The 18,445-nt window shown below is 54.4% G+C and overlaps 1 protein-coding gene across 4 annotated transcripts; it reads right to left on the bottom strand.

Moving 5' to 3' along the window:
- Positions 1-569: 569 nt before the first annotated feature.
- FIZ1 (FLT3 interacting zinc finger 1) lies at positions 570-11,313 on the bottom strand. Of its 4 annotated transcripts, XR_003998090.1 has the most exons (4): positions 11,118-11,313; positions 8,459-10,023; positions 2,569-2,723; positions 570-1,359 (listed from the first exon to the last, which is right to left on the bottom strand). XR_003998090.1 is itself a non-coding variant. In XM_030544851.1 (2 exons), the coding sequence occupies exon 2, from the start codon at positions 9,997-9,999 to the stop codon at positions 8,590-8,592; it is 1,410 nt and encodes a 469-aa protein (XP_030400711.1). In that variant the 5' UTR covers positions 10,000-10,023; positions 11,118-11,313; the 3' UTR covers positions 6,954-8,589. The 4 variants fall into 4 exon arrangements, 1 of the variants encoding a protein (XP_030400711.1); XR_003998089.1 differs by lacking the exon at positions 2,569-2,723; XR_003998088.1 differs by lacking the exon at positions 570-1,359 and having other exon boundaries at positions 1,909-2,723.
- Between the last annotated feature and the right edge of the window lie 7,132 nt (positions 11,314-18,445).

Below are 18,445 nucleotides of genomic sequence, written 5' to 3'. Positions count from 1 at the left end.
AGAAAGAGACCTTCTAAAGACGTTAACATGTATGACTGGCACCATGCGAAACCTTAAATCAGAGTGAATAAATGAAGACTCGGCACCCCATTTTTGAAAGGTTGCCGACCCCGTTATAGCCCCTAAGGATAGTTAAAGTAGAAGAAAAACGTCTTTTTGCTAGAAGTAGAATAAGATCTCCCCCCCACCCCTTAATCAATTGCCCTGTTGAATGAAGGAGGGGTGAGGCAGCACCTCCAGACAGTTGCAGCCCTTGGAGAGGGGCTGGGAGCCAGACCTAAGGACAATAAAAGGTGTCGGGGGGTTCATAAAAGATGAGCAGACATACTGACGGCCTGGGGGTTAGAAGCCAGCACCTTCTTTTGGAAAAAGAACAGGAGTATGTGTGGCACCTTTGAGACTAACAAATTTATTTCAGCATGAGCTTTTGTGGGCTACAGCCCACTTCATCGGATGCACAGAATGGAACACACAGACAGGAGATATAGCTGTAGCCCACGAAAGCTCATGCTGAAATAAATTTGTTAGTCTCTAAGGTGCCACAAGTCCTCCTGTTCTTTTTGCGGATACAGACTAACACGGCTGCTACTCTGAAATCTGTTCTTTTGGAAACAGCCTCTTTGCAGCATTGGGACAACACTCAGAAGACAGCAGCACAAAGGACCAAGGGACACAGACACAGATTTTGAACCTGGTGCAGATTTGCATGACAGGGGAGCTGCTACAAATGGGAGGGGTCTTGCAGAGGACTCCGGATCTCGTCTTGTCAATATGGGAGCATCGATCCGGATCGGCAGAAGCCCAGCTCCACTCCTCCCCCATCTAACTCACCTGGCCAGGGCAGTTAAGGGGAGCAACTCGCTGGTAACAAGACAGAGCGTGCACGTGTGTGTGTATAATAGATCATATGCATATGATACAGTGTTAATTAATACATGTATTACATTAATTAATACATGTTTTGCCTTATTCCCCTGAAAAGATCCTGTGCAGGACTTAAAGTACAACACCTGCAACTGTGAACATGTAGAAATGGGTAAAAGTAAATTAAAAACGGCTTCAAAATAGAGTGATGCTTTCCACCAAAATTATAAAAAAATAAAAATCAAATTGCGCCCAGCCTCGTTATACCAGCAGTTGGACCAGTCCCTCGGTCCTTAGTACCTATGAATCTGAATAGATTGAGCTCCATAAGCCACTCTTTCAAAGGCAGATTTCCCAGACCTTCGATCCTTCTTGCAGCCCTTTTCTGAACCCTGTCCAACTCGGGCAGCCTTCGCAGAGTTGTTCAAGCCAGGTGGGTCCCAGGATATTGGCGAGAGAAGGCGGGTGCGTTCAGATCATGCATTGGACCAGCTTCTGTTGGCGAGAGAGACGAGGTGTCACGGAGTGCGGGGGAGTCAGGGCCCAGCATCCCCCTTTTTCCTGCGATTCACCATGACACTCAGCCAGCCAGTAAAATAGGTTTATTAGATGACAGGAACACAGTCCAAAACAGAGCTTGTAGGTACAAACAGGACCTCTCAGTCAGATCCCTCTAGGGGGCAAGGAGCTTAGACCCCAGCCCTGGGACTCCCTCCGTTTCCCCAGCCAGCTCCAAACTGAAGTCCCCTCCAGCCGTCTCACCCAGCCTCCCCCTGGCTCCTCATCCAGCCTTTGTCCTGGGCAAAAGGCACCACCTGGCCCCAACTCCTTTCCTGGGCTCAGGTTACGTGCTCAGCTATTGTCCCTGAAGTGAAGTCACACCCTGCTCTCCCATCACCAACGCAGACATTCCCAATAAAACTCCCCCGCAACATTCCCAGGTCAATCTGCCCCACTCCCTACTCCGTCACATGAGCTTTCGCGCTCTCAGAGCTCGTCTTCTTTGAGATCTATCAGTTAGCCAGTTTTGAACCCCTCTGATAGGGGCGGTGTTGATTTCAGACAGCGCTCACTGGTTTTTAAGCATCGCGGCAGATGGTATTAAGCCAGACAGCAGCCTAAGTGTATTACGTCAGGACAGCTAATTTACCAACCAAACCTGTATTATTTTGGAACACCTGGGCCTACAGATTTCCCCTAATTGAGAGATCAGCTATAATACGTCTGTGACGGGTCATGAGATGCCACAGTAACCTCTACTAATGAAGGCCGATGGGAAAAGGCAGAAAAGAGACAGGGAAAGACTGAATTAGTCCAGACCAAAAGGCCACCTGCTATAACTCAGGGACTGTGTTAACATCATGCTTGGTAAATGGGTGCGTGGGGTGAGAAATCGGTGGTGTTAGGAACCAGGCCTAACCGGTGGACAAATATGGAGATGGGCTGTTCCACCCATCACTCACTTTTGGGGTCCTTATAGAAAGAAATTTGGGGGAGGGGGAGAAAAATTGGCAACTGGAGCAAACTTCACCATCACGGCTGCCCCCATCCAACCCCCCAGACTCCTGGGACCCCAGACCTTATTCGTCTTAATCCTGAGAGCTGCCCCGACCGAACCGGGCCAGAAATCCAGCCGACATCTCCACTGGCTCTAGCTGCACCCCAACAGCTTGGTGAAGCCCAGCTGAGCTCACGTCTCTTTACCCGAAAGGGCCGTTACTACCCTCAAAGAGACGGTCAGACGAGGCGGCTTTTCCTTCTCCAGGCACGGGCTGGCCACAAGGAATGAAGGAGGTTGTGCGGATGGAAGCTTCGTTTAATACTTGACATTTCAACTTGTCTCTCCTTGGTTCCTGGAGCTTTCAATCAAAGGGTAGAAGGATTTGGAGTGGGGTGTGGCTCTGGCTACCAAACCTCGTTTCACCCTTTAATGTTGGGCAGTGGCTGGGGCATGTCAACCTCCGTCCAGACAGTGCTACCGCCTCTCGGGGAACTGGATTCGCTATCTCCCTAAAGCCACCGTGGCTGACGTTAATTGGGGCAGGCAGCGTGGTCTAGCGGGCAAGACGCTGGACTGACACTCAGCAAATCTCGGCTCTGCCACTGGCCGGCTGGGTGGCCTTGGCCAAATCACGGTGCCCCTCGCTCTGCCTTTGTTTCCTCCTTTTTAAAATGAAGATAATGCTGCCCTCCTTGGTTAAGCGCTTTGGGATCAGCTGATGGAAAGTGATCTACGGGAGCTAGGCTCTTAGCTCCTGTCGTTCTCTACTGACCATGTCCCATATTGGCCTCCCCATGATTTTACCCAGGATCAATATCAAGCTAACCAGCCTACACGTACCCAGTTCATTCTGTTGACCATTTCAAACACTGGCACAACATTCGCTTGTTCCCGGTCCTCAGGGACTTCCGCAGGTTTGTTAATGGGTCAGAGAGCGCCTCGGCCAATTCTTTGCACGCTTTTGGGTGCAAGTTGTCTGGGCCTGCTGATTGCAAATGGGTTGACTTTACTAGCTGTCATTTAAAATGCTAGTTACTGAGGGAATAGCAAACATTTCCCTAGCACTGTCACATGTGAATTCGTCATCCCGCTTTTTTCCAAACGCAGAACAGGAATGTGTATAGACAGATGAAGGCAGGTAAGAGATTAATAGTTTAAAGCAAGGAGGAACCATCCGTCTGACCTCCTGTATAGCACAGAGCATTAAATATCACCCACTCGGCTTTTGAGACCAATAACTTATGTGTTCTTCCCAAAAACACGCCCCCAGCTCGCTCTGGTTCTTGCAATAATTTCCTCCCCGGCCTGAGAGCTGAGAACAAGGTCCTCATTTGCAGGGTCTTTCACAGCACGCAAAACTCTTCTTTAGCCGCTCAAGGCTAATCCTCCTAAGGGGGTGTCTTTGAGGTTTTCTGGGCTGAGATCAGGAGCTGTCCCCCCAGCCCTCCTTCTGACATTGCTTCTTCCCCCCCCCCCACCTCAGACCCTTGCCTATATTGTTACTGTGAGATGGAGAAAGTTGAGATCTCTGGGTAGGTTCCCAAGAGGCACCGAGCCAGATGGCAACGTGCGGCACCTCTGTGCCACCTCTCCGCAGCACACTAGCCATGGGCTCCCAGCGCACACCCTCAGCGCCGCCAGCAGCCGAGCGCCCAAGCAGTATGCAACCGTTGGCTGTGTGCCGCCGTACCGAGGGCATCGGCCAAAGCCTATAGCGTAGATGTGGCCACGGATCCTGGCAACAGAGAGGCCTCGGAGGCAGAAAAGCGAGACAGCCACGCAGCAGCCTGTGAGCACGGTGCAGGACATGGGAAAAGCTAGAGACTGCACTACGGGGTCTGCTGTAGAGGGGCAGCACGCTCAGACACCGCTCTCATTCGTGGTCCGCCAGGACTTTGTAAATAAACAAGATGGCAGCAAACTCCATGAATTTCTACTTCCACCAGGAATGTGCCCTGAACTGTGACCAGCGGCTCAGGTCCAGATGGGGTAAGCCAGGCCATGGAACAGGGGTTGGGCTGAGCCCCAGATCCCTTTAAATCACACAGACCACCCGTTACATGGGTAGTGTTTCTCCCAGAAGGTAACCGTAACCAAATCACCGCTCGATCTTCTTTTCGGTAAGCTAACCAGCGACACGGCTGGTGGATCCACAACTAGATCATAATCAAGGGTACAAAAAAAAATGTGTATCAATCTAACCACTGCAATTTCATTTTAGGAGCTGCTGTTCGAACTGAAGTTGGGTTTGTTCGGAAAACCCACACGCTGATCGGGCTACGGGAGAGCTGAGAGTAGCAGCAGAGACTGAAAGAGCTCGGCGTGTTTAACCTAAACCGTCGGACGTCGCCACCAGGCAGGGAGAAAAGCAAGCGATGCTGCAGGACAGAACAGGCCCAAAGTAAATGGACCGTGGGTCCATTTCAAAGGCAGTTTTTAACCAGAAACTGAGTGAGGTCCTGGAGCAGCCTTCCCACCAGAGAGGCAGGGGGCAACCGGCCTCTCTGGTTTTGATCAGTTTCGAAAGGGGTGATCTGACAAGGGGTGAGCTGACTGGATTTGCTGACCCAAAGAAAAAGGAGCAGACGTCCCAGGGAGTCCTGCCCAATCTTGGGGCCTGTCCTCATCCCCCATACCCTCCCTGCCAGTTTTTGGCATCCGGAAAAAATAAAAGCCGGGATTTGGTCAGGAGGGAGAGAGTTTTTTTATTTCCTGGTTTTTTAGTGTTGAGCTTCTCAGCAGGGGAGTTTGGGGGATTTTTTACAGACAAAGGGAGAGAAAAAAATGACGCTAAACTATTTTAAACCAAAAAAAGATTCTTTTAAAACGGGGATCTGGCTCTTGGGAACTAGAGTTGGCGCCACGGCGGGATATCACATGCAGGGGATTCCTCGTTCAGCCAGGGATAGGGGAGGCCCAGTCAATCCAAAATCTGAGATTCACTCTTCCGAGCTCCAGCTCCAAAATCTGTCTCCCCTCCCCTCAAAACCAGCGCCGTGACCCTTTAGCAGCTGAGCAAAATGTTCACAGATCTGCACTCCTGGGAGACCTCACAATAACAAGCTGATGTGTGCGACCCAGCGTTGAGGAGACCCTACAATAACAAGCCCTAGTGGCTGCAGCCTAGTGTCCAGCAGAGATCTCACAACTGCAAACCAGTGCGGGCAACCATGTGTTTATGACAGACCCTACAATAATAAACCAGCATCTGCAGCACAGGAGTTTCCCTGTGGTACTGAACTGGCAACGTCTGCAAATGACCCTACAATAACAAGTGTGACCCTCGGCAATATGAGAGACCCTACAATAATGACAGGGTGTGTGCAGCCCCAGAACTCCTGAGAGAATCTATAACAACAAGCGTGACCTTGAGCATTTCTTAGAGACCCTACAATAACCGAAGGGTATGGAGCACACAACCGAGAGACCCTACAATAACACACCAGCGTGCAATGGGAGAGAAGCATCTTTTCAAGGACCTAGCCGGGTGAGAGGGCATGTGGAAGGTTGGGAAAGGGGCGTCTGTGTGACACCCCCACATCCTGCAGTTGTTTCCGTTTCCAGCCTCCGCGCTCTAGGCTTAGAGGAGACAGGCAGGGCTAGAGCCAAGCTCCCAGGCTTGCTGGTTCTCCAGTTGCCAGCGCGGACTAGGATGTGCGTGCATGTGAAGGAGTCTTGGCCATCACTAAGGATTTGGTGCCAGCGGTGGGATCCAAACCGATGCCTCCCCATGGGCTGGATGGCAGTGTGGCAGCTCAGGCTGCCTGGGTCGGGGTTGCACGGACCGCGGTGCAGGGAAGAATCTGGAGATTCCTTCTGGTCCGACTGAGTCCGAGTCTGTATGTTAAAGGCCTTGCCTAGTCTCTGGGGCAGCCTTCAGCCACGGCCTTAAAATTACCCTCGTGGCTCCAATATTCTGCTCTCCCAAGATGATAGATGCATAAACCAGAATAAATCGGATGTAGCTCCATTGAGCCCATGGGGCCAGACCCCGAGCTGGGGTCAATGTCCATAGCTCCACTGAGTCAATGGGGCCAGACCCCCAGCTGGGGTCAATGTCCATAGCTCCACTGAGTCAATGGGGCCAGACCCCCAGCTTGCATCAATGGGCCATAGCTCCATTGAGTCCATGGGGCCAGACCCCCAGCTGGGGTCAATGGGCCGTAGCTCCATTGAGTCCATGGGGCCAGACCCCAGCTGGGGTCAATGGGCCGTAGCTCCATTGAGTCCATGGGGCCAGACCCTGAGCTGGAGTCAATGTCCATAGCTCCATTGAGCCCCTGGGGCCAGACCCCGAGCTGGGGTCAATGGGCCGTAGCTCCACTGAGTCCATGGGGCCAGACCCCCAGCTGGGGTCAATGTCCATAGCTCCACTGAGTCCATGGGGCCAGACCCCAGCTGGGGTCAATGGGCCATAGCTCCACTGAGTCCATGGGGCCAGACCCCAGCTGGGGTCAATGGGCCGTAGCTCCACTGAGTCCATGGGGCCAGACCCCAGCTGGGGTCAATGGGCCGTAGCTCCACTGAGTCCATGGGGCCAGACCCCCAGTTGGAGTCAATGGGCCGTAGCTCCATTGAGTCCATGGGGCCAGACCCCCAGCTGGGGTCAATGGGCCATAGCTCCACTGAGTCCATGGGGCCAGACCCCCAGCTGGGGTCAATGGGCCATAGCTCCACTGAGTCCATGTGGCCAGACCCCCAGCTGGGGTCAATGGGCCGTAGCTCCATTGAGTCCATGGGGCCAGACCCCCAGCTGGGGCAGTGCCAAGGTCCCTCTGGGCCCAGAGACCCCTAGTGGGGATGCCGGGCAGTGCATGCTGGGGAAGCACCAGGGTCCCTCTGGGCCCAGAGACCCCTAGTGGGGATGCCGGGCAGTGCACGCTGGGGAAGCACCAGGGTCCCTCTGGGCCCAGAGACCCCTAGTGGGGATGCTGGGCGTTGCAAGCTGGGGCAGTGCCAAGGTCCCTCTGGGCCCAGAGACCCCTAGTGGGGATGCCGGGCAGTGCACGCTGGGGAAGCACCAGGGTCCCTCTGGGCCCAGAGACCCCTAGTGGGGATGCCGGGCAGTGCACGCTGGGGAAGCACCAGGGTCCCTCTGGGTCCAGAGACCCCTAGTGGGGATGCCGTGTGTTGCAAGCTGGGACAGTGCCAAGGTCCCTCTGGGCCCAGAGACCCCTAGTGGGGATGCCGTGCGTTGCAAGCTGGGACAGTGCCAAGGTCCCTCTGGGCCCAGAGACCCCTAGCGGGGATGCCGGGCAGCACAGGCTGGAGCAGTGCCAGGGACCCTCTGGGTCCAGAGACCCCTAGTGGGGATGCCGGGCGTTGCAAGCTGGGGCAGTGCCAAGGTCCCTCTGGGCCCAGAGACCCCTAGTGGGGATGCCGGGCAGCACAGGCTGGGGCAGTGCCAAGGTCCCTCTGGGCCCAGAGACCCCTAGTGGGGATGCCGGGCGGTGCAGGCAGGGGGAGTCAGTAGTCTCAATGCAGAATCCCTAGATATATTCCTTCTAAGTGACTGCCGAGTCTTCTGTCCCGTGGAAGCAAGGGCAGGGCTGATAACTAGCCTAGGGCGCACAGCTGCCTGAGCACTTTCAAAAACCCCACAAGAACAGACTGGCCCAGAGAGTCCCAACTCCCTCTAACAACAATTCTCTGTGCAGTCCCAAGCTTGAGAGGGACCAAACAATGATGAGCCAGCATATGTAGTGAGACCCTACAATAACAAACCAACGTGTACAATGAGACCCTAGAACAACAAACCATTGTGTACAACCCAGCACTAACAAGTGATCCTGCAACAACAAACTGGCTTACGCTCAGGAGTAACTCTACAGCAATAGATTGCCATTTGAATTTAGACCCTACAAAAACAAATTAGCGTGCGCAATGAGACCCTACAGTACCAGACCAGCAGGTGCAAAGAGACTCTACAATAACAAACGGATCTGTGCAGCCCAGCGCTTATGAGTGACCCTACAAAAACAAACCGGCAAGTGCAATGAGACCCTACAATAACAAACCAATCTGTGCAGCCCAGTGCTTGAGTGACCCTACAAAAACAAACTGACATGTGCCAGAGACCCTATAACAACCAACCGGTGTGCGCAGCCCAGCACCGAGAGGACACCCGAGCAGAACATGCCGGCCTGTGGCTATGCCAGCAGGGAGAGCCGGAGGTGGGAGGCAGGACGTGTAGGCCGGCCGGGGCTGCCAGGGGCCCCGCCCGGCTAGTCAATGCCACGGTGCAGTTTGAGGTGGCGGGAGAGGTTGCTGAAAGTGATGAAACCCTTGTGGCAGACGCTGCACTGGAAGGGGCGCTCCCCGCTGTGGAGCAGCCGGTGTCGTTTCAGGTAGCACTCGTGCCGGAAGAACTTGCCGCACTCGGTGCACTGGTAGGGTTTCTCGCCCGTATGTACCAGCACGTGCCGGTCCAGGTCCCGCGGGCTGCGGAAGAACTTCTCACACTCCGTGCACTTGTAGAGCTTCTTGCCAGGCCGGGCGGGGAAAGCCCGTAGCTCCAGCCGCGGCAGCAGGTGGTGCTCCAGCTCCCCGCTGGCCGGCAGCACAGGCCCCGCCGCCACTGGCTGAGGGGCGCCCTCCGGGGACAGCAGCATGGCGTGGCTCAGCTGGTGGGCCTCCAGGGGTGGCAGGGCCCCAAAGCTCATGCTGCAGATGCCACAGGTGAAGGAGGCCTCGCCCGTGTGGGCAGCCAGGTGAGCGGCCAGGGCGCCGGCATTGGCAAAGAAGGTGCCACACTCGCACTGGTACAGGCTGTCCAGGGGGCGGGTGTCCTGGGGCTTACAGGCCGGGCAGCCCGGCCCCTGCTGCCCCGGTGCCCCCTTGCCCGCGCAGCCTTGGCAGGGCAGGAGCAGCGGCCGGTCCTTGGCGTGGGTGAGTTTGTGGCGCTCCAGCAGGGAGGGGGCGTTAAAGTCCCGCTCACAGTCGGGGCACTTGAAGGGCTTGATGTCGGTGTGAGCCAGCCAGTGCTTCCCCAGCTCGGGCGCCTGCCGGAAGTGGCGCCCGCAGGCCCCGCAGCCATAAGGGGCCGCCCGCCCCTGGCCACACAGGTGCTCCAAGCAGCGGGTGGCGCTGGGCGGCTCGGGGGCGCCCCCTCCGGGGGGAGGGCGGTGCTGGCGCTTCAGGTGCCGGCCCAGGCTGCTGCGGGAGGAAAAGCGGAGCTCGCAGACGTGGCAGCAGTAGGGTTTCTCGCCCGTGTGCACCACCTGGTGGTGGAGCAGGCCGGTGGAGTCGCGGAAGCCCTTGGGGCAGACAGTGCAGCGGTAGGGGCGTTCGCCGGTGTGGCTGCGGATGTGGTTGACCAGGTTGAAGGAGTGCTTGAAGCTCTTGCTGCAGTGCGGGCACTGGAAGGGTTTGAGTTCCGTGTGCCGGGCGAAGTGGCGCCGCAGGTCCGAGCGGTACCGGAAGCTCTTGTCGCACTCGGAGCAGTGGAAGGGCACCCGGGCGCCCGCCCCGTTGTCCGTCAGCGGGGTCGGCGCCAGCCCGTCGGGGCCGTCCTCCGGGTCTGAGCACGGGATCATGCGCTCGATGGTGCCAGGCGCCCGGCTGGGGGGTTGCCCGGGCTCCTCTGCCCAGCCGGTGCCCAGTCCCCCAGGCAGATCAGTGCCAAAGAGCTCCATCACCGCCGGGTCCCACGGATGCCTCTGGGAATCGCAAACAGGAGCTGAGTTAGTGATACTCCCTCTAGGTGGCGCTGGCCCTGATCCCGCCCCAGGGTGGGGACAGCCTGGCTCAGGGGACTGGTAATTACCCACAGACCGTTATAAAGCCGCCGGCCTCGTTAATCTGCTGATCGCCATTGCCTGGCTCTCAGTGTCCCGAGCAGAGAAAGATTAATTCCAAAGCCCTGGCTCTGCCCCTCTATTTATAAACGCTCGGGCCACCAGCCAGCAGAAACCTGTGACTGGCGGGGGCGGGATAGGACTGCTGGGTTCTCTTCTCCGCTCTGGCAGAGGCATGGGGGCCAGTGGTCAGAGCGAGGGAGAGAGCTGGGAGCCAGGACTCCTGGGTTCTCCCCCTGGCTCTGGGAGGGGAGTGGAGTCTAGTGGTTAGAGGAGGGGGGCTGGGAGCCAGGACTCCTGGGTTCTCTCCCTGGCTCTGGGAGGGGAGTGGGTCTAGCGGTTAGAGCAGGGGGCTGGGAGCCAGGACTCCTGGGCTCTCTCCCTGGCTCTGGGAGGGGAGTGGTGTCTAGCGGTTAGAGCAGGGGGGCTGGGAGCCAGGACTCCTGGGTTCTCCCTCTGGCTCTGGGAGGGTAGTGGGGTCTAGTGGTCAGAGCAGGGGGGCTAGGAGCCAGGACTCCTGGGTTCTCTCCCTGGCTCTGGGAGGGGAGTGGGGTCCACCGGTTAGAGCAGGGGGGCTCGGAGACAGGACTCCTGGGTTCTCCCCCTGGCTCTGGGAGGGGAGTGGGGTCTAGTGGTTAGAGGAGGGGGGCTGGGAGCCAGGACTCCTGGGTTCTCTCCCTGGCTCTGGGAGAGGAGTGGGGTCTAGTGGTCAGAGCAGGGGGGCTGGGAGCCAGGACTCCTGGGTTCTCTCCCTGGCTCTGGGAGGGGAGTGGGGTCTAGTGGTCAGAGCAGGGGGGCTGGGAGCCAGGACTCCTGGGTTCTCCCCCTGCCCCTGGAAGGGGCGTGGGGGCCAGTAGTCAGAGCAGGGGGGCTGCAGCCAGAGCTGGGGGTTCCCCACTCCTGGCTCTTTGTGCTCCCCCAGTCCCCGGTGAGGGGGGCGCCCCCCCAGTACTTACAGCTCCCTCTGGGCGCCGACATTTTGGCAGCCGGGGCTCGTCACTTCCGCCCCGAGCAGAGGGTCGAGGGTGCCGGCCCCACGGCCAGAGGGGGGCCCAGGCTGCGCCCCTCGTCGTCCCCTCCCCCCACTGCCCGGCACCAGCGCCCTGATTGGACACAGACAGACCCAATGGGACCCTCGCTCCCCCCGCAGCTCCACTTCCTGCCGAGGCCCAGCCCCCTACCCCCATCCTGTCCCTGGGCAAAGGGGAGCGGACTAGAACAGGCGCCATCTTGACTGTGGGCAGAGAGGGATGTAGTCCGAGAGGCGCCATCTTGCCTGTGGGCAGGGAGGGGTATATTCAGTGAGGCGCCATCTTGACTGTGGGAAGGGAGGGGTGTAGTCAGAGAGTCGCCATCTTGTTTGTGGGCATGGAGGATGTAATGAGAGTGGTGCCATCTTGAGTGTGGGCGGGGGGGTTGTGATGGGCAATGAGCCATCTTTACTGTGGGCAAAGGGAAGCAGAGAGGAGGCGACATCTTTACTGTGGGCAGGGAAATAAAACACTCCAAGAGGCTCTCTTGGAGGTGCCCTTGTGGGCCACACGAGGGGCAGCTAGAGAGAAGCCATCTTGACTGTGGGCAAAGAGCGGAGAGGCCCAATGCCCCATTCTCCACCCCCTGAGCCAGCCAGTCCCTGCCCTGAGGCTGGATGGGAGCCGGAGTCCCCTAGAGGGGGAGCCGGAGTCCCCTAGAGGGGAAACGCCCCGATCCCCAGTCCCTGCCCCCCGAACCAAGCACCCCCTTCCCCCCATCGTTTGAAGACTGGCACAGACATTGAATTCACATCTCATTTATCTCGGGGGGGGGCTGGGGTGTTCGGGGGGGTCCCTGTCCGCAGACAGGCAAGTCACTATGTTCTCTGCTGCACCCACCGGGGCCACCTGGGGTGACCTTTTCAAAATGCTCCCCCTCCGTGGCCCTGCCCAGGCCGGAAGCTAGAGCGGGGAAGTGGTAAGAGCTGCTCAGGGAGCCCAGGCCACTGTGGGGAGCCCCAGACCCTCCACCTGCCCTGGATTAGGAGCCAGGGTGCCAGCCCCCCACCAGGGGCATGCTGCCCTAGGGGTCAAAGGTCACCTCCCCCAGGGGTGACATAACCTTATTCCCAGATTTGGACCTTAGCGTCCAAAATATGGGGGTTAGCATGAAAGCCTCCAAGCTTAGTTACCAGCTTGGACCTGGTACTTGCTGCCACCACCCAAAAAATTAGAGTGTTTTGGGGCACTCTGGTCCCCCTGAAAAACCTTCCCTGGGGACCCCAAGACCCAAATCCCTTGAGTCTCACAACAAAGGGAAATAATCCTGTTTCCCTTCCCCCCTCCAGGTGCTCCTGGAGAGATACACAGACACAAGCTCTGTGAAACTACACAGAGTGATTCCCCCTCTCCGTTCCCCAGTCCTGGGAACAAAAAGGACTTTCCTATTCACCCAGAGGAAATGCCAAATCAGGCTAGCAATCCAACACACAGCTCTCCCCTTGATTTCTTCCTCCCACCAATTCCCTGGTGAGTACAGACTTAATTTCCCTGAAGTAAAGAAAAACTCCAACAGGTCTTAAAAGAAAACTTTATATAAAAAAGAAAGAAAAAATACAAATGTTCTCTCTGTATTAAGATGATACAACACAGGGTCAATTGCTTAAAAGAATATTGAATAAACAGCCTTATTCAAAAAGAATACAAATTAAAGCACTTCAGCACTTATATTCATGCAAATACCAAAGAAAAGAAACCATAGAACTTACTATCTGATCTCTTTGTCCTTACACTTAGAAACAGAAGACTAGAAAATAGAACTATTTCTCCAAAGCTCAGAGACAGCAGGCAGACAGACAAAAGACTCTTACACAAACTTCCCTCCACCCAAAGTTGAAAAAATCCGGTTTCCTGATTGGTTCTCTGGTCAGATGTTTCAGGTGAAAGAGACATTAACCCTTAGCTATCTGTTTATGACACGCCCCCCAAATTGCAGACAGTGGGGAAGCTCACTGGCGGCAATTTCCTTCTAGAACTTGAAAATAAACAGATTAATACAACACATGCACCTTTACATATACTACTAAGTATATAACTAACAGACTTTTACATTTTAAGAACACTTTTTAACTACTGGATTCTGGGAAACTCTCACGGGAGAGTGCATCAGCAACTTTGTTAGAAGCTCCTGTGATGTGTTGAATTTCAAAATCAAAATCTTGGAGAGCTAAACTCCAACGAAGAAGTTTCTTGTTGTTCCCCTTGGCAGTATGAAGCCACTTTAGTGCAGCATGGTCAGTTTGTAGTTGGAACCGCCGTCCCCAAACATATGGGCGTAGCTTTTCCAGGGCGTACACAATGGCATAGCATTCCTTTTCACTGACTGACCAGTGACTTTCCCTCTCAGACAGTTTCTTGCTGAGAAACACGACAGGATGGAAGTTGTGATCTGTTGCTTCCTACATGAGCACTGCTCCTATACCACGCTCAGATGCATCTGTGGTTACTAGGAATGGTTTGTCAAAATCCGGGGCCCTGAGTACAGGGTCAGACATGAGCGTTGCCTTAAGCTGGGTAAAGGCTTTTTGACACTCATTAGTCCACTTAACGGCATTTGGCTGGGTCTTTTTGGTTAGGTCGGTCAATGGGGCAGCGATTTGGCTGTAGTGTGGTACAAATCGCCTGTAGTATCCGGCCAAGCCTAAGAAGGATTGGACCTGTTTCTTTGACCTTGGGACAGGCCACTTTTGGATAGCCTCCACCTTGGCCTGTAGGGGGTTTATGGTTCCTCGACCCACCTGGTGCCCCAGGTAAGTTACTCTGTTTTGGCCTATTTGACACTTTTTGGCCTTAACAGTTAGTCCTGCCTGCCTGATGCGCTCAAAGACCTTTTCCAGGTGGAGTAGGTGTTCGGGCCAGGAGTCTGAAAAAATGGCCACATCATCGAGGTAGGCAACTGCAAATTCTCCCAGTCCAGCTAGTAGACCGTCTACCAGCCTCTGGAAGGTGGCGGGTGCATTTCGAAGGCCGAAAGGAAGGACATTGAATTCATACACCCCCGTATGGGTGACGAATGCTGACCTCTCCTTGGCAGGTTCATCTAGCGGTACTTGCCAGTACCCCTTGGTTAAGTCTATGGTAGAGATGAACTGGGCACGTCCCAACTTTTCCAATAGCTCATCAGTACGTGGCATTGGATAGTTGTCCGGACGAGTTACAGCATTTAGCTTACGGTAGTCCACGCAGAAGCGTATTTCCCCATCTGGTTTGGGTACCAGAACCACTGGAGATGCCCATGCACTGGTAGATGGGCGGATTATACCCATCTGTAGCATGTTCTGGATCTCCCGTTCTATAGCAGCTTGGGCATGAGGAGACACCCGGTAGGGTGGGGTTCTGATTGGGTGAGCATTACCTGTATCAATGGAGTGGTATGCCCGTTCAGTCCGTCCTGGGGTGGCTGAGAACAATGGGGCGAAGCTAGTGCACAGCTCCTTAATTTGTTGCCGCTGCAGACGTTCCAGGGTGGTTGAGAGGTTCACCTCTTCCACGCCACCGTCTTTTTTTCCGTCGTAGTAGACACCGTCAGGCCACTCAGCATCATCTCCCTGGACTGTAAACTGACAAACCTGTAAGTCTCTGGAATAGAAAGGCTTGAGAGAATTAACATGGTACACTTTAGGCTTTAGTGAGGAATTGGGAAATGCTATGAGGTAGTTCACAGCTCCCAGGCGCTCTTGGACCGTGAATGGCCCTTCCCATGATGCTTCCATCTTATGGGCCTGTTGCGCCTTCAAGACCATAACCTGGTCTCCTACCTTGAAGGAACGTTCTCTGGCATGTCTGTCATACCAGGCCTTTTGCTCTTCTTGAGCATCCTTTAGGTTCTCTCTAGCAAGGGCTAAAGAGTGTCGGAGGGTGCTTTGTAGGTTGCTTACAAAGTCCAGAATGTTAGTTCCTGGAGAAGGCGTAAACCCCTCCCATTGCTGCTTCACCAACTGTAATGGCCCCTTAACCTCGTGACCATACACAAGTTCAAATGGTGAAAACCCTAAACTGGGATGTGGTACAGCCCTGTAGGCAAACAGCAACTGCTGCAACACTAGGTCCCAATTATTGGAGAATTCGTTGATGAATTTTCGTATCATGGCCCCCAAAGTTCCATTGAACCTTTCCACCAGGCCATTGGTTTGATGGTGGTACGGGGTGGCAACCAAGTGATTCACCCCATGAGTTTCCCACAGTTTTTCCATGGTCCCTGCCAGGAAATTAGACCCTGAATCTGTAAGGATGTCAGAGGGCCAACCTACCCTGGCAAAGATGTCTGTTAGGGCCAGGCACACAGTGTTAGCCCTGGTGTTGCCTAGAGCTACTGCTTCTGGCCATCGGGTAGCAAAGTCCACTAAAGTCAGTACATACTGCTTTCCTCTGGGCGTCTTTTTTGGGAAAGGGCCCAGAATATCCACAGCTACTCGCTGAAATGGGACCTCAATTATGGGGAGTGGCTGGAGAGGGGCCTTGACCTGATCTTGAGGCTTACCCACTCTTTGGCATACCTCACAAGACCGGACATACTTGGCAACATCCTTGCCCATCCCCTCCCAGTGGAAGGACTTCCCCAACCGGTCCTTGGTTCTGTTCACCCCAGCATGGCCACTGGGATGATCATGGGCTAAGCTTAAGAGCTTCTCCCGGTACTTAGTTGGAACCACCAACTGTTTTTGCGGCTGCCATTCTTCCCGGTGTCCACCAGAAAGAATTTCCTTGTATAAAAGTCCTTGGTCTATAACAAACCGGGATCGATTAGAAGAGCTGAGAGGCGGTGGGGTGCTCCGTGCCGCCGCCCAAGCTATCTGAAGGCTGTCATCTGCTTCCTGCTCAGCCTGGAACTGTTCCCTTGAGGCTGGGGTCACCAGTTCTTCCTCAGACTGGGGACTTGGGCTTGGTCCCTCTGGAAGCGATGTAGGTGATGGGGTTGTTTCCGTTGCTGGTGAACCGCTCTCCCCTGGTGCACCTGAGGGTATTTCAGGCTCTGGCTGAGCCTTTTGGGTATGGCTGTCTTGTGCTTCTGCCAGTTCTGGCTCGCTGGCGCCCTCTGGCGTTGAGTTTGAAGATGTGGTTGCACTTGCTGGTGCTGGTTGCTGTTCCAGTTCCGGGCCTGGGACTGGAGATGCTGTGGCTGTTTCAGTGGTAGGCATGGAATCCGGGTCCACTACCTCTGTCTGGGTCTCTGGTAACACAGACAGGGCCTCTGTGGACGGCTCAGGAACAGGAATGGGTCTGGAAGCTTGCCTGGTTTGGCTACGGGTAACCATTCCCACTCTCTTGGCCCGCCTCACCTGGTTGGCCAAGTCTTCCCCCAGTAGCATGGGGATAGGATAATTGTCATAGACTGCAAAAGTCCACATTCCTGACCAGCCTTTGTACTGGACAGGCAGTTGAGCTGTAGGCAAGTCTACAGCTTGTGACATGAAGGGGTAAATTGTAACTTTGGCCTTTGGGTTGATGAATTTGGGGTCAACGAAGGATTGGTGGATAGCTGACACTTGTGCCCCCGTGTCTCTCCACGCAGTAACCTTCTTTCCGCCCACTCTCAAATTTTCCCTTCGCTCCAAGGGTATTTGAGAGGCATCTGGGCCTGGGGATCTTTGGGGTGATGGTGGTGTAATGAATTGCACTCGCATGGTGTTCTTTGGACAGTTGGCCTTGATATGTCCCAGTTCATTACACTTAAAGCATCTTCCATCTGATGGGTCACTGGGCCGAGGTGAGTTACTGGAGACTGGTGAGGTTGAAGGGTAGGGTATCTGTGGCTTTACTTGGGCGGTATGTGGGGTCTTTGGCTGTCCTCGGTTGTAGGGTTTATGGTCTGTGTGCCCCCTGGGGTAATCGTTCCCCTTGACAGTAACTTTCTTGCTTTCTGCCAGTTCCATCCATTTGGCTCCAATCTCCCCCGCCTCAGCGATAGTTTTGGGATTTCTATCTTGTATGTACCGTGTGATGTCTTCAGGAACACCATCCAAGAACTGCTCCATTTGTATGAGGAGGTTCACTTCTTCCAAGGTTTGAATGTTGTTTCCTGTTAACCAGGCCTCATAGTTTTTTGCAATGTAGTAGGCGTGTTTGGGAAATGACACCTCTGGTTTCCATTTTTGGGTTCTGAAGCGCCGACGGGCATGATCTGGGGTTATCCCCATCCGATATCTGGCCTTGGTTTGAAAAAGTTTATAGTCATTCATTTGCGGCTTGGGCATTTCAGCTGCCACCTCTGCTAAAGGTCCACTGAGGTGTGGCCTTAATTCTACCATGTACTGGTCTTCGGGGATGCTGTACCCAAGACAGGCTCTTTCAAAATTTTCCAGGAAGGCCTCGGTGTCATCACCTGCCTTGTAGGTGGGAAATTTCCTGTGCTGTGGAGCAATAATTGGCGCCGGGTTGTTAGGGTTGGCTGGCACATGCAGCCCAGCTTTTGCCAAGTCCAGTTCATGTTTTCTCTGTTTTTCCTTCTCTTCATTCTCTTTTTGTTGTTTTTCCATTTCTCGGCGGTGGGCCAACTCATCTTCTGCTTGTTTCCTTCGGTAGGCCACCTCTTCTTCTTCTAGTTTTCTTTTGTGTGCTGCCTCTTGGGCTGCCTGTTCTCTTTGGAAGGCTGCCAGTTTCATGTTTTCTTCCTTTTCTTTTATTTCCATCTCTTTTTGTTTTATTTCTAGTTCCTGTTTGTGTTTTTCCATCTCTCGCCTGTGTTCAGCTTCTTTGAATTGGTCTTCGGCCTCCATTTTTGTCCTGGTAGACATGGTTCCTGTTTTTTTGTGTTGGGGTGCCCTCCGGTGTTTATCTTCTGAACTGCAGGCTCTGTTCCCTCCTGGAGTCTGCCTAGCAACAGTGCTTTTTTCCCCTTTCTCTCTCTAGCTAATGTTCAATGAAGGGAAACCAGAAAAACCACTTTATTTGCATGCATATAAGTGCTGGTACTTGCCACCTAATGGGAGGGCTATTGCATGACAAAAGACCCTCAACAGTCTTCTCGCTTAACATGCAAACCACAAACTGCTAGAGAGAGCAGAAAAAAAAAATTCTCTCTGGTTCCCTTTTAAAACCAAACTGTTTCTCTCTGCTAAAAAGCCCTTAGCAGAGAAAAGAAAAATATAATATTCCTACTGGCTTCTGGATTCTGTCTAGATCCCACCGCTGCCACCATGACATAACCTTATTCCCAGATTTGGACCTTAGCGTCCAAAATATGGGGGTTAGCATGAAAGCCTCCAAGCTTAGTTACCAGCTTGGACCTGGTACTTGCTGCCACCACCCAAAAA

Source organism: Gopherus evgoodei, unplaced genomic scaffold (assembly GCF_007399415.2).
Source record: "Gopherus evgoodei ecotype Sinaloan lineage unplaced genomic scaffold, rGopEvg1_v1.p scaffold_35_arrow_ctg1, whole genome shotgun sequence".
In the NCBI taxonomy this organism is placed as follows: domain Eukaryota; kingdom Metazoa; phylum Chordata; order Testudines; family Testudinidae; genus Gopherus; species Gopherus evgoodei.
Note: the sequence above shows the minus strand (reverse complement) of the source record. Positions and strands in the feature narration are given on the sequence as shown.

Bases quoted from the DNA above. Each gene is read 5' to 3' on its own strand.
- FIZ1 (XM_030544851.1), bottom strand. From the start codon at position 9,999: ATGGAGCTCTTTGGCACTGATCTGCCTGGGGGACTGGGCACCGGCTGG.